This window comes from Epinephelus lanceolatus, chromosome 13, assembly GCF_041903045.1.
Source record: "Epinephelus lanceolatus isolate andai-2023 chromosome 13, ASM4190304v1, whole genome shotgun sequence".
Taxonomy (NCBI): Eukaryota; Metazoa; Chordata; class Actinopteri; order Perciformes; family Serranidae; genus Epinephelus; species Epinephelus lanceolatus.
The window spans coordinates 20,497,148-20,517,525 of NC_135746.1; the positions used below are offsets into that span (position 1 = coordinate 20,497,148).

The following is a 20,378-nucleotide window of genomic DNA, read 5'->3' on the forward strand; positions in this document are numbered from 1 at the left end:
CACCAGTGGCCTTGCACTTCACAGTTCAAAACTTCATGTAGGCAGTCACCTAGGTGCAAGAGCAACCCCAGCATCATTTCACGGCTTTGTTAGTGGATTTCATCCCCTTTACATAAAAGAAATGAGCAAAAATGCATTTGTGCCCCAGAAATAGCAATCAAGAGCACTACAAATGTCACTACAAGTACCTCATCAGCATTTTTTTTTCATTTTGTTACATAATAGACAGTGGAAAGCTTTTTATAAAGAGATAGTTTGGATGGTTTGAAGTGGGGTTGTATGGAGCTCTATTCATAGTCAGTGTATTACATACAGTAGATGTCAGTTTGGAGAGGCAGGCTGGAGTCAGACATGGAAGCTAAACAATGTACTGCTGTGGAGAGGTCAGCAACAAAAAATCTTTTAGCCACCTCAAAAAAATCTGTTTCAGTTTAAGTGTATGCTTTAATGAGAGTGTTTTCACTGCTTAACCTTTCCATCAGACAGCCCATTTCGACAGGGAAACCCTTGATGGCTTCTCCATCTATGCTCTCGTCAAAGCCACCAGACTCCATTGACAAAAACAGTAATTTTAGCTCGCTGAACACGGGAGCTGCTGGTCTACTGCTGCTTCTATCAATCAATTAATTTGTGTTATTGTGCGACCTTTGGTGAATTCAAACTAACTCTTTTTAATGCAAGAGTCACACGATAACACTAATAAACTAACTGCTCATGGTAGACCAGCAGTTCCTGTGTTCAGCAATGTTGAATCACTGTTTTGCTCAATGGAGTCCGGCTCTGAAGAGCGCAATAAAACAGCTTCATTTTCCTGTTGGAAATTTCTGTCTGACATCAAAGTAAAGCAGTGAAAATATTCTAAATATAGCATACACTTTAGCTGATACTGATTTTTTTTGTAGGTGGCGAAAATACATTTTGTTGCTGACCCCTCCACAGCAGTACATTGCTGAGCTTCCATGTTGGACTCCAGCCTGTTTCTCCAAACTATAGGGGCATGCTGACCACCATCTATTGTATGTAAGTACTGTCTATGGATAAGTGCTCCATGCAACGCTACCTCAAAAAATCTAAACCATCTCTTTAAAGGGTAGCTTTGGTATTTTTCAAACTGGACCCAATTTTCCCACATTGTCTAAGTGACTAATGGCAAGTGGCTATTTTTTAATAGGTCCAGTTTTGGGAGAGAGTGCTCCAGCTGCAATGGTGAAACGGGATGAAATATACTCACTGAGGGCAATTGTGCACCGTCAGTTTATGTCAATTAAAAGTGCTTGTTTTTGCCATTGACAGGCTCAAATTTTTATAAGTGTTTGACAACATTATGGAAAGGACCCTGCAGAGAAATGAAAAGTTTTTTGTACCTTTCGTTGGTCTGTTTGTTATTGTGACCAAGTCTCGCTCAAGGAGAAGTCCTGTTCAGAAGTCTTGTGAGAGGTGATTTGTTGCGAGAGAGTGTGTCAGGGAAGAGTTTGTTGTGTTGCAGTACAGAAAGCATAGCTTAGTGTTATCTAAAAGACTTTCATTGCCATGCCTGAATATTGTGGTAATTTTAACAATGCGGAAAAGCCTGAACAAAACTTTGCCTTAAACAACACTTGGTTACAAACACTAACAAACAGAGCGGATCTGAGAAAGGTGAGGAAAAGCCTTTGTTTTCCCTGTAGGTTGTCTTCCGTATTCCATTATCAAATACGTAGAATAACAATATGAGCCTGACAGTGGCAAAAAGAAGCCATTTTAAAGGATGTAAATTGATGGTGCACAACTGCCCTTATCTATTACACTGCAGCCGGTTTCACTCAATACTGGACCAATTTTTAAAAATGTTGTCACCATTAGTCACTTAGACACAAAAACATGGGAGAAAAGGGTCCAGGTTCAAAAATACCAAAGCCTCCCTTTACAGTAAGTGCCTGAGACATTATTTTTCCCCCAACATAATGTAAATTCAAGACATTTTAGCAATTACATGGTCAACATGTAAATCAAGATAAAACATCAAACACAGTTTTTGCCAGGTTGACACACTAGCCCTGCTCAAAGCAATGCCAGTTGACATGATTATACAAAAAATACAGAAAGATATTCTCTGAGGGGATTGGCAATTTTTCTTCTTTTTAAGGGAATAACAAAAAAATCACAGCAATAGACATATAATACAGAAGATACTTGTGCTTTTAAGAAGCCAATGAAGCTCTGGCTTACACTGAGATGGTAAAGATTGAGAGGTCAGACACTCCTGTCCCCTTTAGATCTAGGAATAGCTTCTCTATTCTCATAACTGCTGGCATATATCAACATGAATAACAGCAGTGTCGGTATGTAATATAGAAGCCGTCAGTCATCTGAGATCATTAAACAGCTGCATATTTCTACTGGTGTTTATTGATATAACTCAGAACCAGTGTTCTGTGTTGCACAGTATAGTTCTTGAGGCTTACGTTAATGCTGCAGAAACAACAGAAGAAACGTTAAGTTAGATAGAAGGCGTTTCTGAGCTCTGTGCACCACCTTTGTGGTCTTCAATATGTCTGATAGAAGAAAACACTGCTGAAGGTTTCACCTCTCTGTGTCCAGCATTTAGGCAAAGCAATGCTTTAAGAAAAAGCTAATGTTTATTTGAGAAGAATACTGGCTAGCTTAAGATTATCCCAAATTTGTTTTATAGACTATGCCCCACAGTGTTCTAAATATATAGACATATAGAGGTGAAAGTTCTGCCAGCTTTCTCATCCGGCAGCAGTGAGCAGATGGAAAAGCAGCCTTCTGAAAAGCTGGTGTGCTCCTTTAACGTCAGATAAGTCACTGCTGCTCTTTCCCTGATTCTGTCTTAAGAAAGCTAGAAGTTATCGTCCTCGTCTCTGCGTGACATTATAAGCTGCCTCCTGGGACCTGTGAGATGAGGGACACTAGAAGGGGAGTCCATCACTCCAGAGTCCAATTTAGGAGTGGAAGTACAACGTGGCCCGACGCGGCCCATGAGCCCACGGATATCTCTGTGAAGGGCTGGATCGCTTGGGATTGAGTTGAGGCGCACCCCCTGTTCCAGAACCCCCATGTCCCGGTCCAAACGGGGGTTACTGGCACTGCTGGGAGACTGGGGATCAGCGCTGAAATATAACGTCGAACTTGACTCTGTGGGGCAGAAGTATGGCTCCGGACTGTCTCCAAACACGGACTTGCCCTCTGGTGAGCTACGTTTGAAGTCAGATGTGGGTGATTCCATTGGGCTCTCCATCTCCAGACTGTCATCCTCGTCTTCAGGTTGTTCAGTTGACGTGGGCTCGCTCACGCTCTGGAACTCGTCTTTGCAGTCTGACAGAGGTGCCAATCCCTTCCCCTGAGACTCAGAAGTGGAGACCCCCTCGCAGCTGCCTCCTCCTGTGATAGTCATACCCTCGTTACTCTTATACTCTTGGTTGTACTCCTCCATGTCCAGTATGGCTGCTGCTCCGCCGGCCCCGTACGCTCTGTTGATCTTCCCCAGGTCTCCTGTTTTCAGAGCCAGCCGGATTAGGAGCCAGTGGTGGTGGTAGCAAGGGCAGGAGCTGTTAGCCTGGCCCCCGCAGGTTCCTGGGTGCTCCAGCAGAGAACCAGCCACACCTGAGAGGGAGAAGCTGCCGTGGTTTTGAATGGAGGCAGCTGGCAGGCTTTTGTCCCCGAGAGAGAAGGAGGACTCCCCTCGTTCGATACACGTGCTGCCCATGTGGTTGTGGTGTGTGCCCTGGGAGATCTCTGTCGACTTGGGGTGGAGGAACCGGTAGTAAAGGACAAGAGAGATAGCGCCTGGGAAGAAGGGAACAGAAAGTAGTTGACTTTATCATACTCAGTATGTTTCAATAAACTTGTACTGAGCCTTAAACAGCTCACAGTCATTTGATTGCTTAGTGTAGTTTAACAGACTTTTAAAGACACTGTTTATTATTAGTTGCGACAATGTCACAACGGCTGGTAAGAGAACTGGAAAAGGGAGAAAGAGCACGCGCGAGACAAGGATGGAAAATGAGAGAAAGAGAAGGAGGAGGGGCTGCAAGGCGACTTGGTTGGCAGTGTTTCCTTCTGCCTCCCCAGCAGTGGGGGAGACGTGCATCATGCAGTGAAGAGCAGTTATCATCATCTGCATGCCGCATCGCCATTGACGGCCATGTGTACTAGACTCACCAAGGGGTGCAGCCTGCTCTGCTGAACCTGTCGATCACGAAACTATTTGAAATACTTGAAATAAGGAAGAAAAAATTGGGGAAGTGGTGCGAGTAAACATGTTCAACATGGTACTCCAGCTTCCTCCCACAGTCCAAAGACATGCAGGTTAATTGGTGACTCTAAACTGTCCGTAGGTGTGAATGTGAGCGTGAATGGTTGTCTGTCTCTATGTGTCAGCCCTGTGATAGTCTGGTGACCTGTCCAGGGTGTACCCTGCCTCTCGCCCAATGTCAGCTGGGATATGCTCCAGCCCCCCGCGACCCTCAAGAGGATAAGCGGTTAGAAAATGGAGGGATGGATGTTGTCCTTAGTGTATAATCACCTAAACTAAGAATTGCTGTGTTTCAGAATGAGTCGTTTATATCTACAAACACAGTGGGTTGTCTTTCACAGAGTACGCCATGTTGTTCTACAGTAATGCAGCACAGACAAGTCAAACTCTGGCTTTAGAGACAGCTACTCATATTTACGTGAAGGTAGGCAGTTCTCCTACACGCTGTGCACACAGGAGAAGTTTCAGTCCCTGCAACCTCACTTCTTAATGTATGTCATTAAATCCTACACACCTTTAACAAGTTGCACTTAAAGGGCAAATATTGTTTCTAATGCCATAGCTGTGTCTTCCTACTTCATATCACTTGTAACCTATTTAAATCACCACTGGGTCTGTATTACTCAGACGGTGCAGAAACTATTAGGTGTTTTGACACAAGTCTAATTATAAGCATTGGATGTCAAAACATCTGAGACAAATCTGTTCCAAAACAAAGCGAGCCCAGATCAAGAGGGTGACTCACCGAGGAGAAAGCTACACAGCACAGTGGTGGGAAGGGTCATGCTGTCCCATGATGCTTCGCTGAGGAAGTCGGAGGCGGCCAGAAGCAGAGTAGCGTTCTCCACGAGCATGAACTGAAGGGAGGAGAGAAGGTCACAGCATCAGTCATCTGCAGGCAGCTTTACGTCACTGTAAGCTAAGCTCGCAGAGGTGAGGATGACAGTGCAAACTATCTGCCTGTGTGTGTATCTGTGTGTGTGTATCTGTGTGTGTGTGTGTGTGTGTGTGTGCAACTGCCCTGCTGTGTACAAGTCAGTGAGGCAGTGCTGCATGTGGAATGCAAAATATTGAAAACAATCACCAGAATGAAATGCACAGCAAACAAGAGTCACGTCTTACTGCATAAAAACTGGCCATGCGGAAGCGCGAGGGTCCGTCTTTGACGTTGAGGAAGAGGAAGACGTGTAAGAGCCCCATAATGCCGTTAAAGGCACGCCAACACCAGGGGCCGGTGCAGATGTCTGGCTGCTGTGATACCAGCCAGAAGGAGGCCGTTAGCCAGTGGAAACCTGGAGGTCAATGTAAAAATAGATTAGGGGATACAAGCACGATAGGGAATCCATATGTAGTACATCAAGCTGATGCAGAGAAGCAAGTAAAAAACTGGATTAAGAGGACAAGCCGCATCACTCTGGGGATATTTATATCACTGAACTTGAGTATAAATGAATGAGAATCTCCACCTTGAGTTCTATTTGCATGTGTGTACTCTCTAACTACACAACTTCAACTATATAACCCTTTCTGTTTCTTTCAGAAAGGTGCCAGACTTAGGTGTGAGCTACACAGACATGCCCACAGAGCTCTCTGCTCACCTGCTACTCCACAGACCCACCAGTTAAAGACCCTGGCAAAGAACATCAGGCAAGTCACCCTCGCACCCAGCATGCCTGCCCTCCACACCAGCTGGCACAGCAGGGCTGCCGGAGGCATCGCCAGGTGGCCCGGTCGTATCAGACAGCAGGCTCTGCTGTACAGCACCAGCGCCCAGGAAATGGATAGCACACAGAGACCACAGCAATAGGCCACTGAGGGTCAGAACAGAAGGAGGAAATATGAAACATAATATTAAGTAAAGACACATTATCTCCCACTCAACTGACATGCCACAAGCAAGATGTAAAGCCATGCTAAGATCACCTGGGGACATGATGCCCACATCAGTGGACACCACCACATATGCCTGCAGCAGGCTCTGAGGCAGCGTGAGGACGAGGGCCTCCAGCAGCCAAAGGGCAGCAACATCTGCCTGCTGCATGACGGCAGCTCCAAGCTCGGCCACTGAGCCCTGCATGTGCAGCACAGACCTCATGCAGTCCCATAACCTGCCAGGAGAGGGAGACAGATTCCAGAGAAGTGATGCACAGTAACCTCCTGGTACAGATTTCAATGACAGAATATTTCTTTAATGTACTTGATTGGTTAGTCTCCTACGAGGGCACCCTGACGTGAATCCGAACATCACATTCTATATGCAAATGATGCTATACTTTGTAATATATATAAAATATCTGGAGTTGCAAAGATCTTACCTTTTGAAGATGCCCAAGTGCAGTATGTGTATGACAGAGAGGTAGCACCGCCTGTCATCCCCGTCATCGTAGTACCATTTCATGCTCAGCAGCTGGACTGCTGTCCCCGGGAGAAAGAGGCCGAGAGTGAGGCCCGCCCACTGCGTCTCCTCATTCCAAAGGTAAAACCCTATACAATAGATCACTAACACGCACACAGACAACAAATACAGACATGCAAATGCAAAAAAGTGTCGGTATTCTGTGTTTCTGTGTCTAGAGAGACATGTTTGTTTTCAGTTAAGAGTTCACATCATGCAGTTTTTTTAAGGGAAACAGATAAAACCCAGCTTGTGTGAGGATTTGTTGAGAGCTGCAGAAACCGGCAGAGTCCTTGAGAAACTGAAGAGCACATCCACCTTGCTCAAGCGTCCTTTAATTTAACAGGAGGCTGATTTAATGTGATGATATAAGCTCCACCAAGAAGGGACCAGGGCGTGACTCCTGGCTGTAACACACTCTGCAATCATTTGTCTTTCGTTACATAAGTTTTCTTGCACCGTGAAAATAATAACTTATTGATCTTTTTTTTTTCAGTGTGGAGACCAGTCCCAGCAGCAGCAGCACAGTATTTTTTATCCTGTGGGAATGGTATACCTGCTGGAGGCAAAGTCACACTCTGTACACAGTCACCTTGTCTGTCTTGTGTCCTGCCCTTGCCCCATTGATCTGCTTAGTCAGGGAGTTGTCACACCTGAGAGGGCTGCACTGTTCTCAGTGCAGACTCCAGATGTGCATTAGCTGGAAAAACTCAAGCATTAACACTAATAATAATAGTAATATTATAATAATAATGCATGTTTTTGAAGGGTGGGTGCAGGACAGATCTAATAGGTGAGCATTATTCCTGTAAACGACAGCTGAATGACTCTTTGAGATCCAGGGGCCCCAGCTTGGCTAACCAATGCCAGTGTTGCACAGCCATGCATTTACATCTAGCTAGGTTTGCCCATTCAATAGTAACGCCCATGTAACAGCGTCACCATTTGAATAGTGTTTCCAACCTGAACTACGGCTGCTGCTGGAAAGCTCCAGCACGTCGCACCACGGCTGAGCACCAGCCTTTTTTCATTCATTCACAAACGAAAATGTCTCCACACAAATCCAGCACTACCCATCCATGTTTTCCAATAGGCTTTAGCCCACAGCAGCACACTAGCAGCCCGCCAGCGCGGGGAATTCTATGCCCACTTACGCGCGGTCCGTTCGGCCACGATAACCAGCGCCGACGCGCCGAGCAGCGCCGCCTGGCACCACGCTATCCAGCAGCCGCTCCGCCGGGCCACCGACGGCATCCTGCGGACGACCGCCCCAGCAGCGTTTATCATGATAGGGCTAGGTGGGACAGCGAGCACACCGGTGACATTATCCCAGGCATCCTTCACCCTGGGTACATCCGCTCCCTTCTTCTCCCGCTGCCTGCCTCCCGTCAAAAATATGTGACGTCACTGCGCGCTTTTAAAGGGGCATCAGTTTACCGAGCTGTAAGTGTTACTGTACAGGGCTCACCTTCCCTCCACCTTGGCTCCGAGCTCTGACACATAAATGCTTTAATGTTTTATTAGAGGGGTCATCTTACTTATTTCCTCATGATGGACTTAGTGTTTAGAGTCTAACTATCCTGCCATAAAGAACAGGGTTTCTTTCTTTTCAGGAATTATTCAGCACCTTGCATGGACGTATTATGTGACAATGGGCCCCCGGGCACAGATATACAAAAGGCCCCACCACCTCTCCTATATAGGAACAAGAGGCAGACTTATGGTAGTTTTGCCCTTTTTGTTGTTGCTTTGTGTCTCTCTTGGGAGTTTGTGTTGTTGTGTGGCCATTTTGTGTCTCTGTGGTTGTTTTGCCCATTTTTAAGGTTATTTTGTGACTATTTACAGTTGCTTTGCATCTCTTCATGGTCCTTTTGAGTCTCTTCCTTATTGATATTTGTTAATTTGGGTGGCAATTTGCAGGTGAAGGCCATGAGGGCCTGCAACACTTTGGGCTCGTTCGGTAATCCATTGTTTTATGTTGGAGATAAATAATATTATTTTACTGCTTCCTGTCAGGTCATTCCTCTGCCATGTCTTTTCTTGCGAGGAGGCAAAAGAGCTCCAGAGCAGCTGGCTTGCTGTGACCTGATCAGAAGTCTGGCACTGGCATTGAAGATCCATGTTCTCTAAGTTATAATTTCTCTCATCACTGGATGGCTGAATCTGAATATTACACCACCTGACACCCTTTTTTTAAGTTGCAGTGTGAGGATCACAGAACGCTACTACACTAAATGTCACAGAGCACATCAGGCCTTCTGCTACAGTGTGTTATATTTTTATGTGTCTGTGCAGCATTCATAAAGTAGTCTCAGACAGGGATGCTCAACTTGCCTTGCCCGGCAGCCACTTTTGCAAAATGCCAGGGGCCAGTTAATAAACAAACATTAATATTTAATACATATATAATTAGCCTGGATCAAAGTGCTGGGGGCTCCCTGGCCTTCACCTGCCAAATGTCAACCAAAGAGACATGTTCCGAATAGGAAGAGACTCAGAAGTACTGCAAGGACACAAAACGAGCGCAATGAGCCTCACCACTACTACAAAAAGGGGCAAAACAACCACAAAGAGACCCAAATTTACCATAAAGAGGTGAGTACCAACTATAGAGAGATGCAAAAAAAAAGAGGCTAAACAGCGATGAAGTTTGTGTGTCTTGCTCCCATGAAGGAGAGGTGGTGAGGCCGTCTGCATATCTGTGCCCAGGGGCCCATTGTCTCATAGTTTGCCCATGTCAGGAGGTCTTATGGATCCTCCACTGGTGCATTTCTTTGATAAACACGTTTTATTTTGATGCTCTTTATGCACCCTGACACCTTATTTACATGTAAAAGATAATGCTTATTTTCATTGTGAAATAGAAAATGGGCTGCGGGCCTCCCACCATCCTGCTGCAGGCGGCATTTTGCCGAACTGTGGGTGTAGTATCACTCCTCTAAGATATAACCTCCGGTTGGTAAATGTCAGATTAATTCTTCTACAGTTAGATGTTAAAGGTCTTCTCACAAATAATCTAACATTGGTGGAATATATCTGAATAAACTGTTGAGTCATCCGTTGTGGCTCTATGTCTGTCAGCAGATTAATACTGAAACTATAATATGAAAGTACATGCAGCAAGCAAAATTAGCAGCAGCATCTTATTGATAGTGAAGATAATTCTGTCGTGTGTTGTTTTGTGTTTTTTTTTCCAGGTTGAAGGGGTTGGCGCTTACTGGTGGTGAGTGTCCCCAGACTCATAACAGGATGTTTGTCTACGTCACCGTATCAGCGCATTACACACTCAAAGGCAAGTATATATGCCACATGCAAACAAGTGAGGTTTCATCTGTGGTACTCACTTCATCATTTAGCTCACTTACACTGCATAGTCATGACTGTACAGTAAATGTCACTTTAAATAGGAGACTTAAATATGTGCGCACATATATAAACAGAAACAGTTTCACACAGCAAAAACTGCAAACTTTGTTTATGCAAAATCACATTTAGTTGTTGTTCCATGAAGATGTTCCAGGGATACAAGAGCAGAAAATGTAACAAATCTCTGTTTTATACATTTAAGATTAATGTTAGCAACAGAATAAATTAACAAAGAAGTATACATTAAATCAAAGGAGTCACTAGTCCCAGGCCATGCTGGTAAAGTCTTGATTCTTCACACGCTACAGCCTGTGTAGAGTAGGCAATCCATGATTGAGATAAGGCTTTACTTCAAATAGGGTAGTAACAGACAGCTGCTGAGCTGACCTGTAAGGATTATATGGCTGGATTAGCAAGGCAGTCTTAGGGCTCTGATATGCAGCCTGACTCCAGCTTGATGCTGGTTGAATGCCGAGGTAGAGGGCTGCCGTGATGCAGCTTAACAGCAGAGCACTCCTTTGCTGAGTTGTAGATGCTCAGCTCAGTCTCCCCTTTTTTGCCATCGAGGTGGCCAGAGGTATGAGTCTCCATCTTCTTTATCAGGTCAACAACATTCCCCTTGTCCATCTCGGCCTCAGCGGCCATGGCCTCGAGCTGCTCCGCTGCCTCGCTCATGTCAAACCTCTCAATCTCTGTGTTAACTCGGTGTAGCTCCTCCGGCGAGTGTCTGTGGGAGGCCGAGGGGGAGAGGGGGCAGAAGCCTTGGAGGTGCACCTGGAGGCTGCAGTAGTGGAGATAGGCACAGGGGCAGCAGGGACACCTGTGAGGTCGTTCTCCAGTGTGAAGCCGTTTGTGGAGCTTGAGGTGGACGAATTGAGTGAAGCGGGCTGGACAGAGCTTGCACTGGTAAGGCCTCTCGCCCGAGTGTAGCCGCTGGTGGGTCTTTAGGTTACTAGTGCTACTGAATCGCTTATAGCACACCTGTGTCAAAAAAGAGCCAAAGAGAATATGTTTTAGGATCTGTTCGACACAGTTACTACCTTTAGTTTTGATACTATGATGTAATGAAGATATTTGAGGATGATTTATGGGCATTAAAGGCAATAGTTATTCACGTGACATTGTTTGATCTATATGGGGGATTATGTTTGAGACTGTTTCTTGGCCAGGAGCAGAGACTTTTGAGAGGTCTTTGGTTTTGGAAAGGAAGAGACTTCTGCAGATAATTTGTCTCCTGGTAAAAATCTGGATTTTAATTTATCAGAGAACTAAAGGTGAGTACACATTAACAGGTGCTGTGCTAGTGGCCTGTCTCCTGTGAGATGAAGAGACCTCTGTGGATAGTTTGGCTCCCAGTAAAAACCTCCTGAGCAACTAACACTAAGGAATCCTAACTAGGAGTTCACGCTTGGCACACGGGAGAAGTTTCAGGTGGTTGCAATCTGCCGTCCTCACCACTAGATGCCACTAAATCCTACACACTGTTCCTTTTAGTTTTTGTATGGATTGAACAAACAAGATATAACTTGTTGGCTGGCAGGTTTTGTTACCTTAGGGTGGAGCCAGACCAGCTGTTTAGCCCTTTTCCAGTCTAAGGCTAAGCTAACTGAGTGTTACCTCAAAGCGCATATTTACTGTAAAGCCGTGAGAGTGGTATAAATCATCGCCATACCTTGCATTCATGAGGCTTCTCCCCAGTGTGAACCAGGTAGTGTTTCTGCAGGTGAGCCAGCTGAGTGAAGTTCTTATTGCAGGTCTGACACCTGAAGGGACGCTCTCCGCTGTGGACTCGCAGATGGACCTGTGGATGGCATGTCAGAGATGAGCGTTTACATTTATTTATTCTGTCAAACTCATTAAATCACAGTGTTTTGCAAGTCAGATTACAGCAGGAACTAACCTTTAGGTTGGACAGCTGCCCAAAGACCTTTCCACAGATGTTGCACTCATACCGGATCTTTCCATTCTGCCTGGTGAGGGGGTAAGACAGGGTCTTGTAGCCAATAATCTGTCCACCTCGCTTGGTCTTCCTGAGGTCCACTGCATTCTCAGTGTCACTCAGAGTGACAGAGGTGGGTTTGGAGGGGAGGCAGTCTGAAAAAGCAGCCATGCCCACAGGTGGTGAGCATCCTCCAGGTGCAAGAGAGGGCAGTGCTCTGCGGAGTGAGGTGACCATGGATGAAGCGCCGGATGTGGCAGGTAGAGTGAGGTCTGTGTGGACATTGCTGGGAGGAGAGTGTTTGAAATCTCTGAGGTCATCTGAGGGGATCTTGAGGTAGTTTTTCCTTTTAGATATGAGGTCCTTGTTGTCTCTGTGCTCAGGTGAAAGAATGAGGTCTTGTTTGGCGTTGGATAGTGCAAGTGTCAAGTCTTTGTGTCCGCTGGCTAGAGGGTGAAGGAAGTGCGCGTAGCCGTCAAAAGGCAGTAAGTGAGATGTTAAGTGAGGTTTCAGTCGATCACTGTAAAACGGGTATGAATGAGGTAGGATGCTGTTAAGGCCGAGTGAGTAGTGAGGCAGTAGATAGGGCGCGTGCCTCAGAGCAGGATGAACTCGATCCAGCACAGAGGGCTCTTGGTAAGGTTTGGCTATAACAGGGCTTTGACTGTGCTGCAAGGGGAAGTGCAAACTGGAGGGGAGGGGGACGCTTAGAGCTGGCCTTTTTGCAGCTGGAGGGCTACATGATGGCAGAGGTGGTAGAGTTGCATATCTGTGGCCGTGGATAGATTCTGGGTGGGGCTGGATTGGGTAGACAACACGGGGACACAGGGGAAAAACTGTTGGGAGGTTGGTCTGAGACAAGGGACCGTCCAGGCGTCTGGCGCAGGCAGTGTGGGATTTGGTGGGCTCGTCTCGGAGGATTTCAGAGACGCTGTGTCCTCGTTTCGCTGTTGTCTTCTCCTGAGCTTGACTGTGCTCTGTGGGACAAATACATGACATCAGCAACAGGTGAAGTCATTTTTAGATATTCAGTAACAGCATCAGCATTTGGTTGAGTGACACATACACCCATGACATTAATGTGATCATGCACACGAGTTGTTGAAATCACTGTTTATTTTTACTTTTAGAGGTATGTGCTCTAGTCCAAAGCTTAATACTGCGTGTGTCTTTCAGGGCTGTAGCTACTAAATATTTAAAAGACAAATTATAACACTTTTTTCAATCGGGGCCCTTGGCCTGTGTCTGGTAGGCCAGTTCAGTAACCCATCTATGCTCGAACAGATTAATCGATTATCATATCGGCTGACAATTAATTTAGTAGTTGACATCTACTATTAATCATTGCCTCTCTAGTGTTTTTGTAAGGTGTATGCCTGTCTGCGCACCGTCTCCCAGACTTGTTCTGGCTCTCTATGAAAGTGGACACCACGTGAGAAACAATAGGTGTCAGATCAGGACACAGATAGCATTCAGTAAGTGGGTACAGTATGTTATTTGCATTAGAGTGCTGTCCAGTATTTTCCACCACAACCACGACAGGATACACAGGATGAGGAACTGTTTTTTATTTGAAAGTGACCGATGAATCACAGATTTCGCCCGGACACAAATAATCCAAGATGCTTGATGGAGCGGAAAGTTTACAAGTCACAACACAGCTGACCTCTGAACAATATTTATTTTCCACTCAACTCTACACACAGGTCAACCTCATGAAATCTGGGTCTAAATCTGTGTTTTATCTGAGCAAATCCTTCCACTTTGTACCCAGGAAGTCATGTGAAGAAACTCTGCTTTACTGACTTGCTCCAGAATAGACAAAGGACACGAGCTGACAAACAGAGGAAGACAAAATATAGAAGTATGCATGCACATTTCACCTACTCCTGGACACAGTCAACATCAACCCACGCAAACACAGAGCAGCCCTTATCTACTGTGTGCTCCCCCGTGTTACCCTTCCCCCTCTCCTGAGAGGCCGGCTCTCAGCAAACAAACAGCCGAAAATCAGTGAGATATCAATCTGTCAGCGGGTCGCCTTGTCAGGAAGTTCAAGTAGTCACTGGAGCGGTTCCTACCTCTCTTCCTCCTTAAGAGCCAAATAAATAAGGGGAGTCGTGCCAGAATGCTGTCAGCACCTCAGGCTGCCTCTTGTGTGTGAGCGTGCGTGTAAATGAGTATTTTGGTGTGTGCATGCGGTCTCTCCGCTAGCATGTGCGCTCTTTGTGTTTGTGAATGAAAGCCGAATGCTTTGTGTGTGTCACAGAGCTGCCAGCTGTGTTTCTACGTGGAGTTAAAAAAGGGAAACTAAAACATTGCCTAAAGTCTTGAAATTGGTCTCATCTTACACAGGTACTGTGGCTATACCTGAAGACAGACCCTCTCTGCTTTCAGGACTCTACTCTCCTCCTTTGTGTCCTGCTCTAACAAAAGGGCCATGGGTGTGACTGAGTAACTTCTTAAACATGCACACAAAGAGCATGTCAGTCGGCCTGGCGCTTTGATTGGGAGCCTTACTACACAATAACAGATGTGTCTCAAAGCGTGGGCACAGGAATTGTTCCTGGTAACTCAAAAGGACATACCTCCAACTCTTGGCAGCTCATATCGTAACAATCTAGAACGATAGATAGCACTACAGGTAACGTGGAAAAACATGTATTTTTGAGTTTGGTGTCAACTGTACCTTTAAGGAGAAGAGGATATACTTTATTCTTTAATCCCAGAGGGGATACACAGGCCTGAAATACACACACATGCACAAACAGGACCTATACATGCATTAAATGGAGAGATGTCAGAGCAAGGGGGCTGCCTTGGACAGGAACTCCAAGCAGTTGGGGGTTCGGTGCCTTGCTTTACTTAGGAGGTGAACTGGCACCTCTCCAGCTACCAGTCCACGCTCCATACTTGGTCTGTACTACCCTCCAGTTCCCAAGTCCCTATGGACTGAGCTCCTGCTGCCCCCAAGGTATCCAGAAACAAAGCACCATCCTAAATGAATCCTGCTTCTACTCACACACTTACCATTACTGTCGATTGCCAGTTGGCCCAGTGGAGGGTAATTACAGCGCTGGGCTAATTCGGGGCAGTACCACACCAGGAGCTCCTGCCCCGGCTGAAGAGGTTTGATGGTGTAGAAGTAGATATCCAAACCACTCTGGCACGCCACCAGGTTCTGCTCATCCACACTGCAAGCTGGGTTGACGTAACGCATCCAGTTGCTGCGCTCCTCGTTCAAACCATCCAGGATGTGGTGCAAACACCCCTCCGAGAAGACCTACAGTTTGAGAGATGACGAGACGGGCGATAATTCAGTTAATGATGACACAGTCTGAATCTGAAACCATGATGTCACAGGTTTCCTGATGCCTTTATGGTAAATACTGTATGTTCTTTCAGCTGAGATAGGTGCTGCCCATGTTTACGGCACACAAGTCACCCAGCATAAGACTGCATAAGAATTTCACGGTATGACTGGATTGTAGTATTGAGTGTACTACCTCGCCCACTAAGACTCTCACCTACCACCTTTGTGGTGAAGAAGTGCTGACCTTTTAAAAAGCTGTTTGAATTCAGCTCATCTAAAGGAGCAGTGTGTGAGTTTTTTTTGGCTCACCTTTTTTCTACGATAACTTAAGATCCAGACATTCAGGAGGTCTTTACTAAGAGCTGAATTATCAGGTCATAATCTTTTTCTGATGCTCTTTGGCTCCTAGTGTGGGGGCTGCTAACGACGGTGGCTGATGCAAAATCACGAGCGGCCCTATCTAGAGCCAGCATTTGGTTTGTCCATTCTGGGCTGCTCTAGAAACATAGCGGTGCAATGTGGTGGCCTTTGTGGACGAGGACCCCCCTGTGTAGATACAAACAGCTCATTCAAAGGTAGCCAAAACACAACTATTCTTACTGGACCTTTAAAGAGTTGTCTGTCCCTCTCTTTAGATCTGTTCTTCATACTATCTTCTCTTTGTAGCCATGCTGTCAGTTGAGTCATGGCAGTAATGTTAACACATTGTCTATGTTATGGCTGCTGCAAGTTTTGGTCAGGGGTTGCATGATTTCAAGGCTGCTGACTCTAAACTGTCGAATTACACAGGCACTTGTGTGTGTAATGGAAGATGTCCCGTTGCTGCTGATTTGTAACATAACAGCTCTCAGGCTCAAAACCACTTCCTTGCTTAGTCAGTGTGAGAGTTTATGAGTCTGGAGGAGCGCGGACATGTGTATGGTGTATTTACTGGCAGCGACACCGCTGCCGAGGGAAGCGGAGAGAGAGGAGAACCGCTGCGTCACTGAAACCAAACAGCTGTATGTGTGACCTCAGGCAGCCATGCAGAGAACTGGCAGACACACATTCACAGTGTATGCACATTTAAAATCATTTGATGTAGCAGCATTTAAAGGTACTCTAGCATCGGCACACCGAGTCATACTTTCACAGGATGTCAAGCGTTGACCACAACTGCTAACTCGTGCCACACCACAGCCTCAGCAGTGTCTCCAGATGGAGATACAGGATGTGAACAGTTGTGTAAAAAAAACACATCAAGACGGAGCTCACTTGCACACATTCAGCTCACTTACCCTCCAGAAGTACTTTCTGTCAGCATCTTTCGGCAGCGTTTCGTCAGTGTAGCTTTCCCCCACCAGAGGGCCGAAACGTGTCCCCATAGGAATCAGCTCCTTACTGGTCACCCCGAGCACCTGTTCAAAAAGGAGGACATGAAACCATCAAACGACAGAGTGGCTCACAAATTGGAGGTCTGAGCGAGCAGCCGGATGCACTCAGAGCTGAGAAACGTAATTAGAGGGCTGAGATTCTTGGGAATACAGTCCTTATCTCTGGCTCTCCACCCCGTGCTGGTTTCTTGGTGATTAAGAAAAAGGATCAGGTCAATTCACTGGAAAATCTCCCACAAAAGGAAATAAGCAATTAGTTGTTATTGTTATATATTGGACGTCGTGACAGATCTTCCCCTGAGAAAATGAGAATTTTGCCAGGCTGTGACAGAACGTGTCCGTTCCTTCACACGCTGAATATTTCATAAGCTGATTGCACCATGTTATCTTTAGTTTCTTTACCATATTAAAATTTCACCACCACTCTTGTTCTGCTACCTCCAGGTGTGAAACTCACCCCTCCGTCTCAAGCCTACAGGGTGTGGAAGGGAGGATAAGGTGTCATGGGCACACCCCTACCAGTCAACTGCACTTTGAGCTCCGTGTCCAAATCCCCTAAAGCAATGGTAATGTAGTCTCTCTTTCATCTCGGAGCAATACCGACGTGGTGCATGTAGCTGGGATCAACCACTACATGCTTCACCATAGAGTTTTATCCAGCTAGTTTTATCCCCTTTGTCAGACGGCTCCATTTGAGTTGCTCCTGTGTCACAGATTACTGTAACGTAACCTGCTCTTTGGTGTCATCCAGACTCCAGACAGACCTTATTAGAAGGTCAAAGTGGTGGTACAGGTATTTTGCTGCAGACAGCGAGGCTACTTCCTCTCATCTCACCTGACAACCATCTTTCATCTACAGGGGCTCAACCCTAATCTTGCATAAGGAAACCTAATGTATCCTTTTCATTGATAGCCCACTGGGTTAATCTTTTATCTGCAATTTCCTAGTCCATCCAGCTGAACATAAATTATCCTCTTCTTTAAGTCACTGGAACTGCTAAACACTTAATCCAGATGATGTTTATGGTCTTATACTTAAGGTGCTGGTGCTCTACTTTACGGTGTAATTGTGTGCTGGGACAAAGGTTTAGGAATCTGAGGTAGCTGCTAATCACAGAGACTTCAGGCTGTGCGCCGAGGGGCTCGCCTTTCTCCGTCTTTGCCTCAAAATACACAGCAGAGAGGAAAGGCTGAAATTAGACAACAACATGTCAAGTACTTCCCGCCCCGAGGATGGATGAGTGGATGGAAGGATGTTGGAGTGACGCAAGAACTCGTCAGTTACACAAAACATAAACAACGGCAGTACATGCTTACATACCTCACAGATATATTGATTTGATTATTTTTCGGTGTCTTTTTCACGCTTTGGTTTTAAAAAATGGATGCTAACAACTCTTAAAGCTTAGACAAGTTGAATGCGTACCTCTGTGGAGTCATGGCAGCGTTTCAGGGCAAGGTTTCTGGGTAAGGATCTCTCAGCTCGTGTCTTGCCGCTGTTTTCGGACTCTTCCTCCAGAAGTTGGTCCTTCACGATGTAAGTGCACCTCTCCTCAAAGTTTGCCTCGCTCCATGATGTCATGTCTGCGTCATGCGTCTCTGGCATCGCTGCTGCGACGAGTCCTGTGCTTTGCGGTGAGCTTTCTGAGGTTAACATGGCTGTGGTGCACGGAGAGGAGGAGGCCTACAAAGAAGATAGAGACATAAAGTGTCTGAAAAAACAGACAATTTTGGCAATGGGAGTGACATCTAATTGTTGACCATTTTCCTTTGACCTTTTCCTTTTTATGTCACAACATAACAGGGAAAGCACAGACAATACAAACAAAAGCTGGAGTACCAAGGGAAGTCAAGTTTTGAATGGAGCTAAAATTAGATTCCAGAGTGCAAGGTGTGACACAGAGGAGGCAGAGAGCAAGTCGGGGATGTTAAGAGGAGGAGAAGTGGCGGAGAGAATCTAACTTTCCCATCAACAGGACACTACACTACTACTACCGGACAAACAAACTTCAAAGCGGAACCTTCGTGCGCGCTGCCCCATTGCCCCCACTGTCCCATACATCCTGTGACTCTCCACATAACAACCCCTGGGCTATAAGGGAGGTTCCTGTGCACGTCAGCCCCCGGAGCAGGACCACTTTCACAAGGAAATCAGCACTCCCAGTGAATCGAGCAGACTTCCTCTGAACTGACTGAGGCTTGGCTCTCAGCCAGGTCTAAAGTCTCTTTCTCTTTCTGTCTGTCTGTTCCTCACTGTCTATACCTTCCTTTTCAGGAAGATTGGTGTCAGGCACCTCAACAAAAAGTTCCCCAAACTGATGGGATGAAACGGTGAAATAGTGAAAGAGAGGAAGATAGAGGACTTGTGATTGAAAGACAATGCTCAGATGTGACTTCTTAGAACTTCCTTTTTTTAGGCTCATAAGTTTGCGTCTGAGATAGTGATAGATAAGGTCTGTGGTGGGTAATATTTGGTAAGCACTCACATGACCTTTTAAAGTAAGACTTAAAGTCAAGTGAAAACTGAGGGGAAGCTAAATCTGTATGAACAAATATTTCATCAGCGTGCCTCAACAGAAAGACTGTCATTCCCCTTTTTGAAAGTTGTGTTCATAAAAAATTGTCAAGACACACACAGTAATCTGACATCTGTATCTAAAAATGGAACATATGCTGCAATACCAAATTATGTCATCTTATTCTCAGGCAGAGATAAAAAGGGAATTCAGATGAAAGCGCAGCAAGATGAGATTTATGGACAACATATCATGCTATTTTTTTCTCTGAAGTTTGGTCACCACAGCTGACGCGGAATGACTGTCACAAGTGTGACAGCTCACTCCGAAACCGCCGAACCCAGTGACACAGCAGAAAATATATTGTGAAAATCATGGCATGAGTCAAAGGCACACAGCTGTGTGGTTCACAGGGCAACATGTAACAGGTTGACGCTAGAAAGCGCTTTTCACCTTACTTTGACATTAATGTTCTGCGGGACAGTGTTGCAATGCAAAAATAAATGAAAGAATCAGTAAAAAAAAAAAAAAAAAAAAAAAAGCATAACTCCAGCTCATACTTATAAATAAATTAGAAAAATCACATCTGTTATACATCATAATTAATAAGATGATTTAAAAAGGATGCACACTTACTGTGAAGCCTTGAGAGGAGCCACACATAAGGCAGGCTGTCAGTGCCCTCCTTGAAAGCTTGAGTGTCTCTGAGCAACCAGTGGCTGTCCGTCTCTTATCTTCTCTTTCTCTCGTATAGTTTCTCACCAAACCTCAGTATCCTGTCTACCTGTACATGAATGGCCGCGCAACTGAGCACTCGAGTGTGTGACTCTTCCTCTTGCTTCTTACATGGGAGGAGGGAAGGTGTGTGTTTGAGACAGAGAGAGAGAAATACACTCCCTTTTCCTCTCGTGCTCCCTCCCCCTCCTCCCCTTTGCCCCATGACTCCTCCTTGGAGAGTGTTTGTGTGTGTCACTCTCTTGCCCCGGGGTGTGAGGCTTTCTCTGAGTTGGGGGGGTCACTGGCTGTCACACAGCTATGTCCGGATCAGACAAATACATCTTCATTTTCTGACAGACACTCTCCCACTCCATCTTTGGGTGAGGGGAAGGCATACCTGTGTTGTGTTTGGAAGTCAAGGACTAAACACAGAGGATATGAGGTCATTTTGATGCTTGTGTCATGTGAAGCTAGTTTTGGAAAGTTCTTTTAAAGATGTTA

General features: G+C 45.7%; 2 protein-coding genes across 2 annotated transcripts; both read right to left on the minus strand.

Moving 5' to 3' along the window:
* Positions 1-2,108: 2,108 nt before the first annotated feature.
* xkr5a (XK related 5a) lies at positions 2,109-8,028 on the minus strand. Its single transcript, XM_033647954.2, has 7 exons — positions 7,808-8,028; positions 6,574-6,757; positions 6,182-6,366; positions 5,857-6,069; positions 5,381-5,550; positions 5,004-5,115; positions 2,109-3,789 (listed from the first exon to the last, which is right to left on the minus strand). Exons 1-7 carry the CDS (start codon positions 7,938-7,940, stop codon positions 2,843-2,845), a joined length of 1,944 nt encoding a protein of 647 aa, XP_033503845.2. The 5' UTR covers positions 7,941-8,028; the 3' UTR covers positions 2,109-2,842.
* Positions 8,029-9,508: 1,480 nt separating this feature from the next.
* prdm1c (PR domain containing 1c, with ZNF domain) lies at positions 9,509-20,031 on the minus strand. The gene is made up of 7 exons (XM_033648306.2): positions 19,797-20,031; positions 18,071-18,328; positions 16,549-16,668; positions 14,989-15,241; positions 11,920-12,935; positions 11,692-11,820; positions 9,509-11,000 (listed from the first exon to the last, which is right to left on the minus strand). The coding sequence occupies exons 1-7, from the start codon at positions 19,821-19,823 to the stop codon at positions 10,443-10,445; spliced, it is 2,361 nt and encodes a 786-aa protein (XP_033504197.2). The 5' UTR covers positions 19,824-20,031; the 3' UTR covers positions 9,509-10,442.
* Between the last annotated feature and the right edge of the window lie 347 nt (positions 20,032-20,378).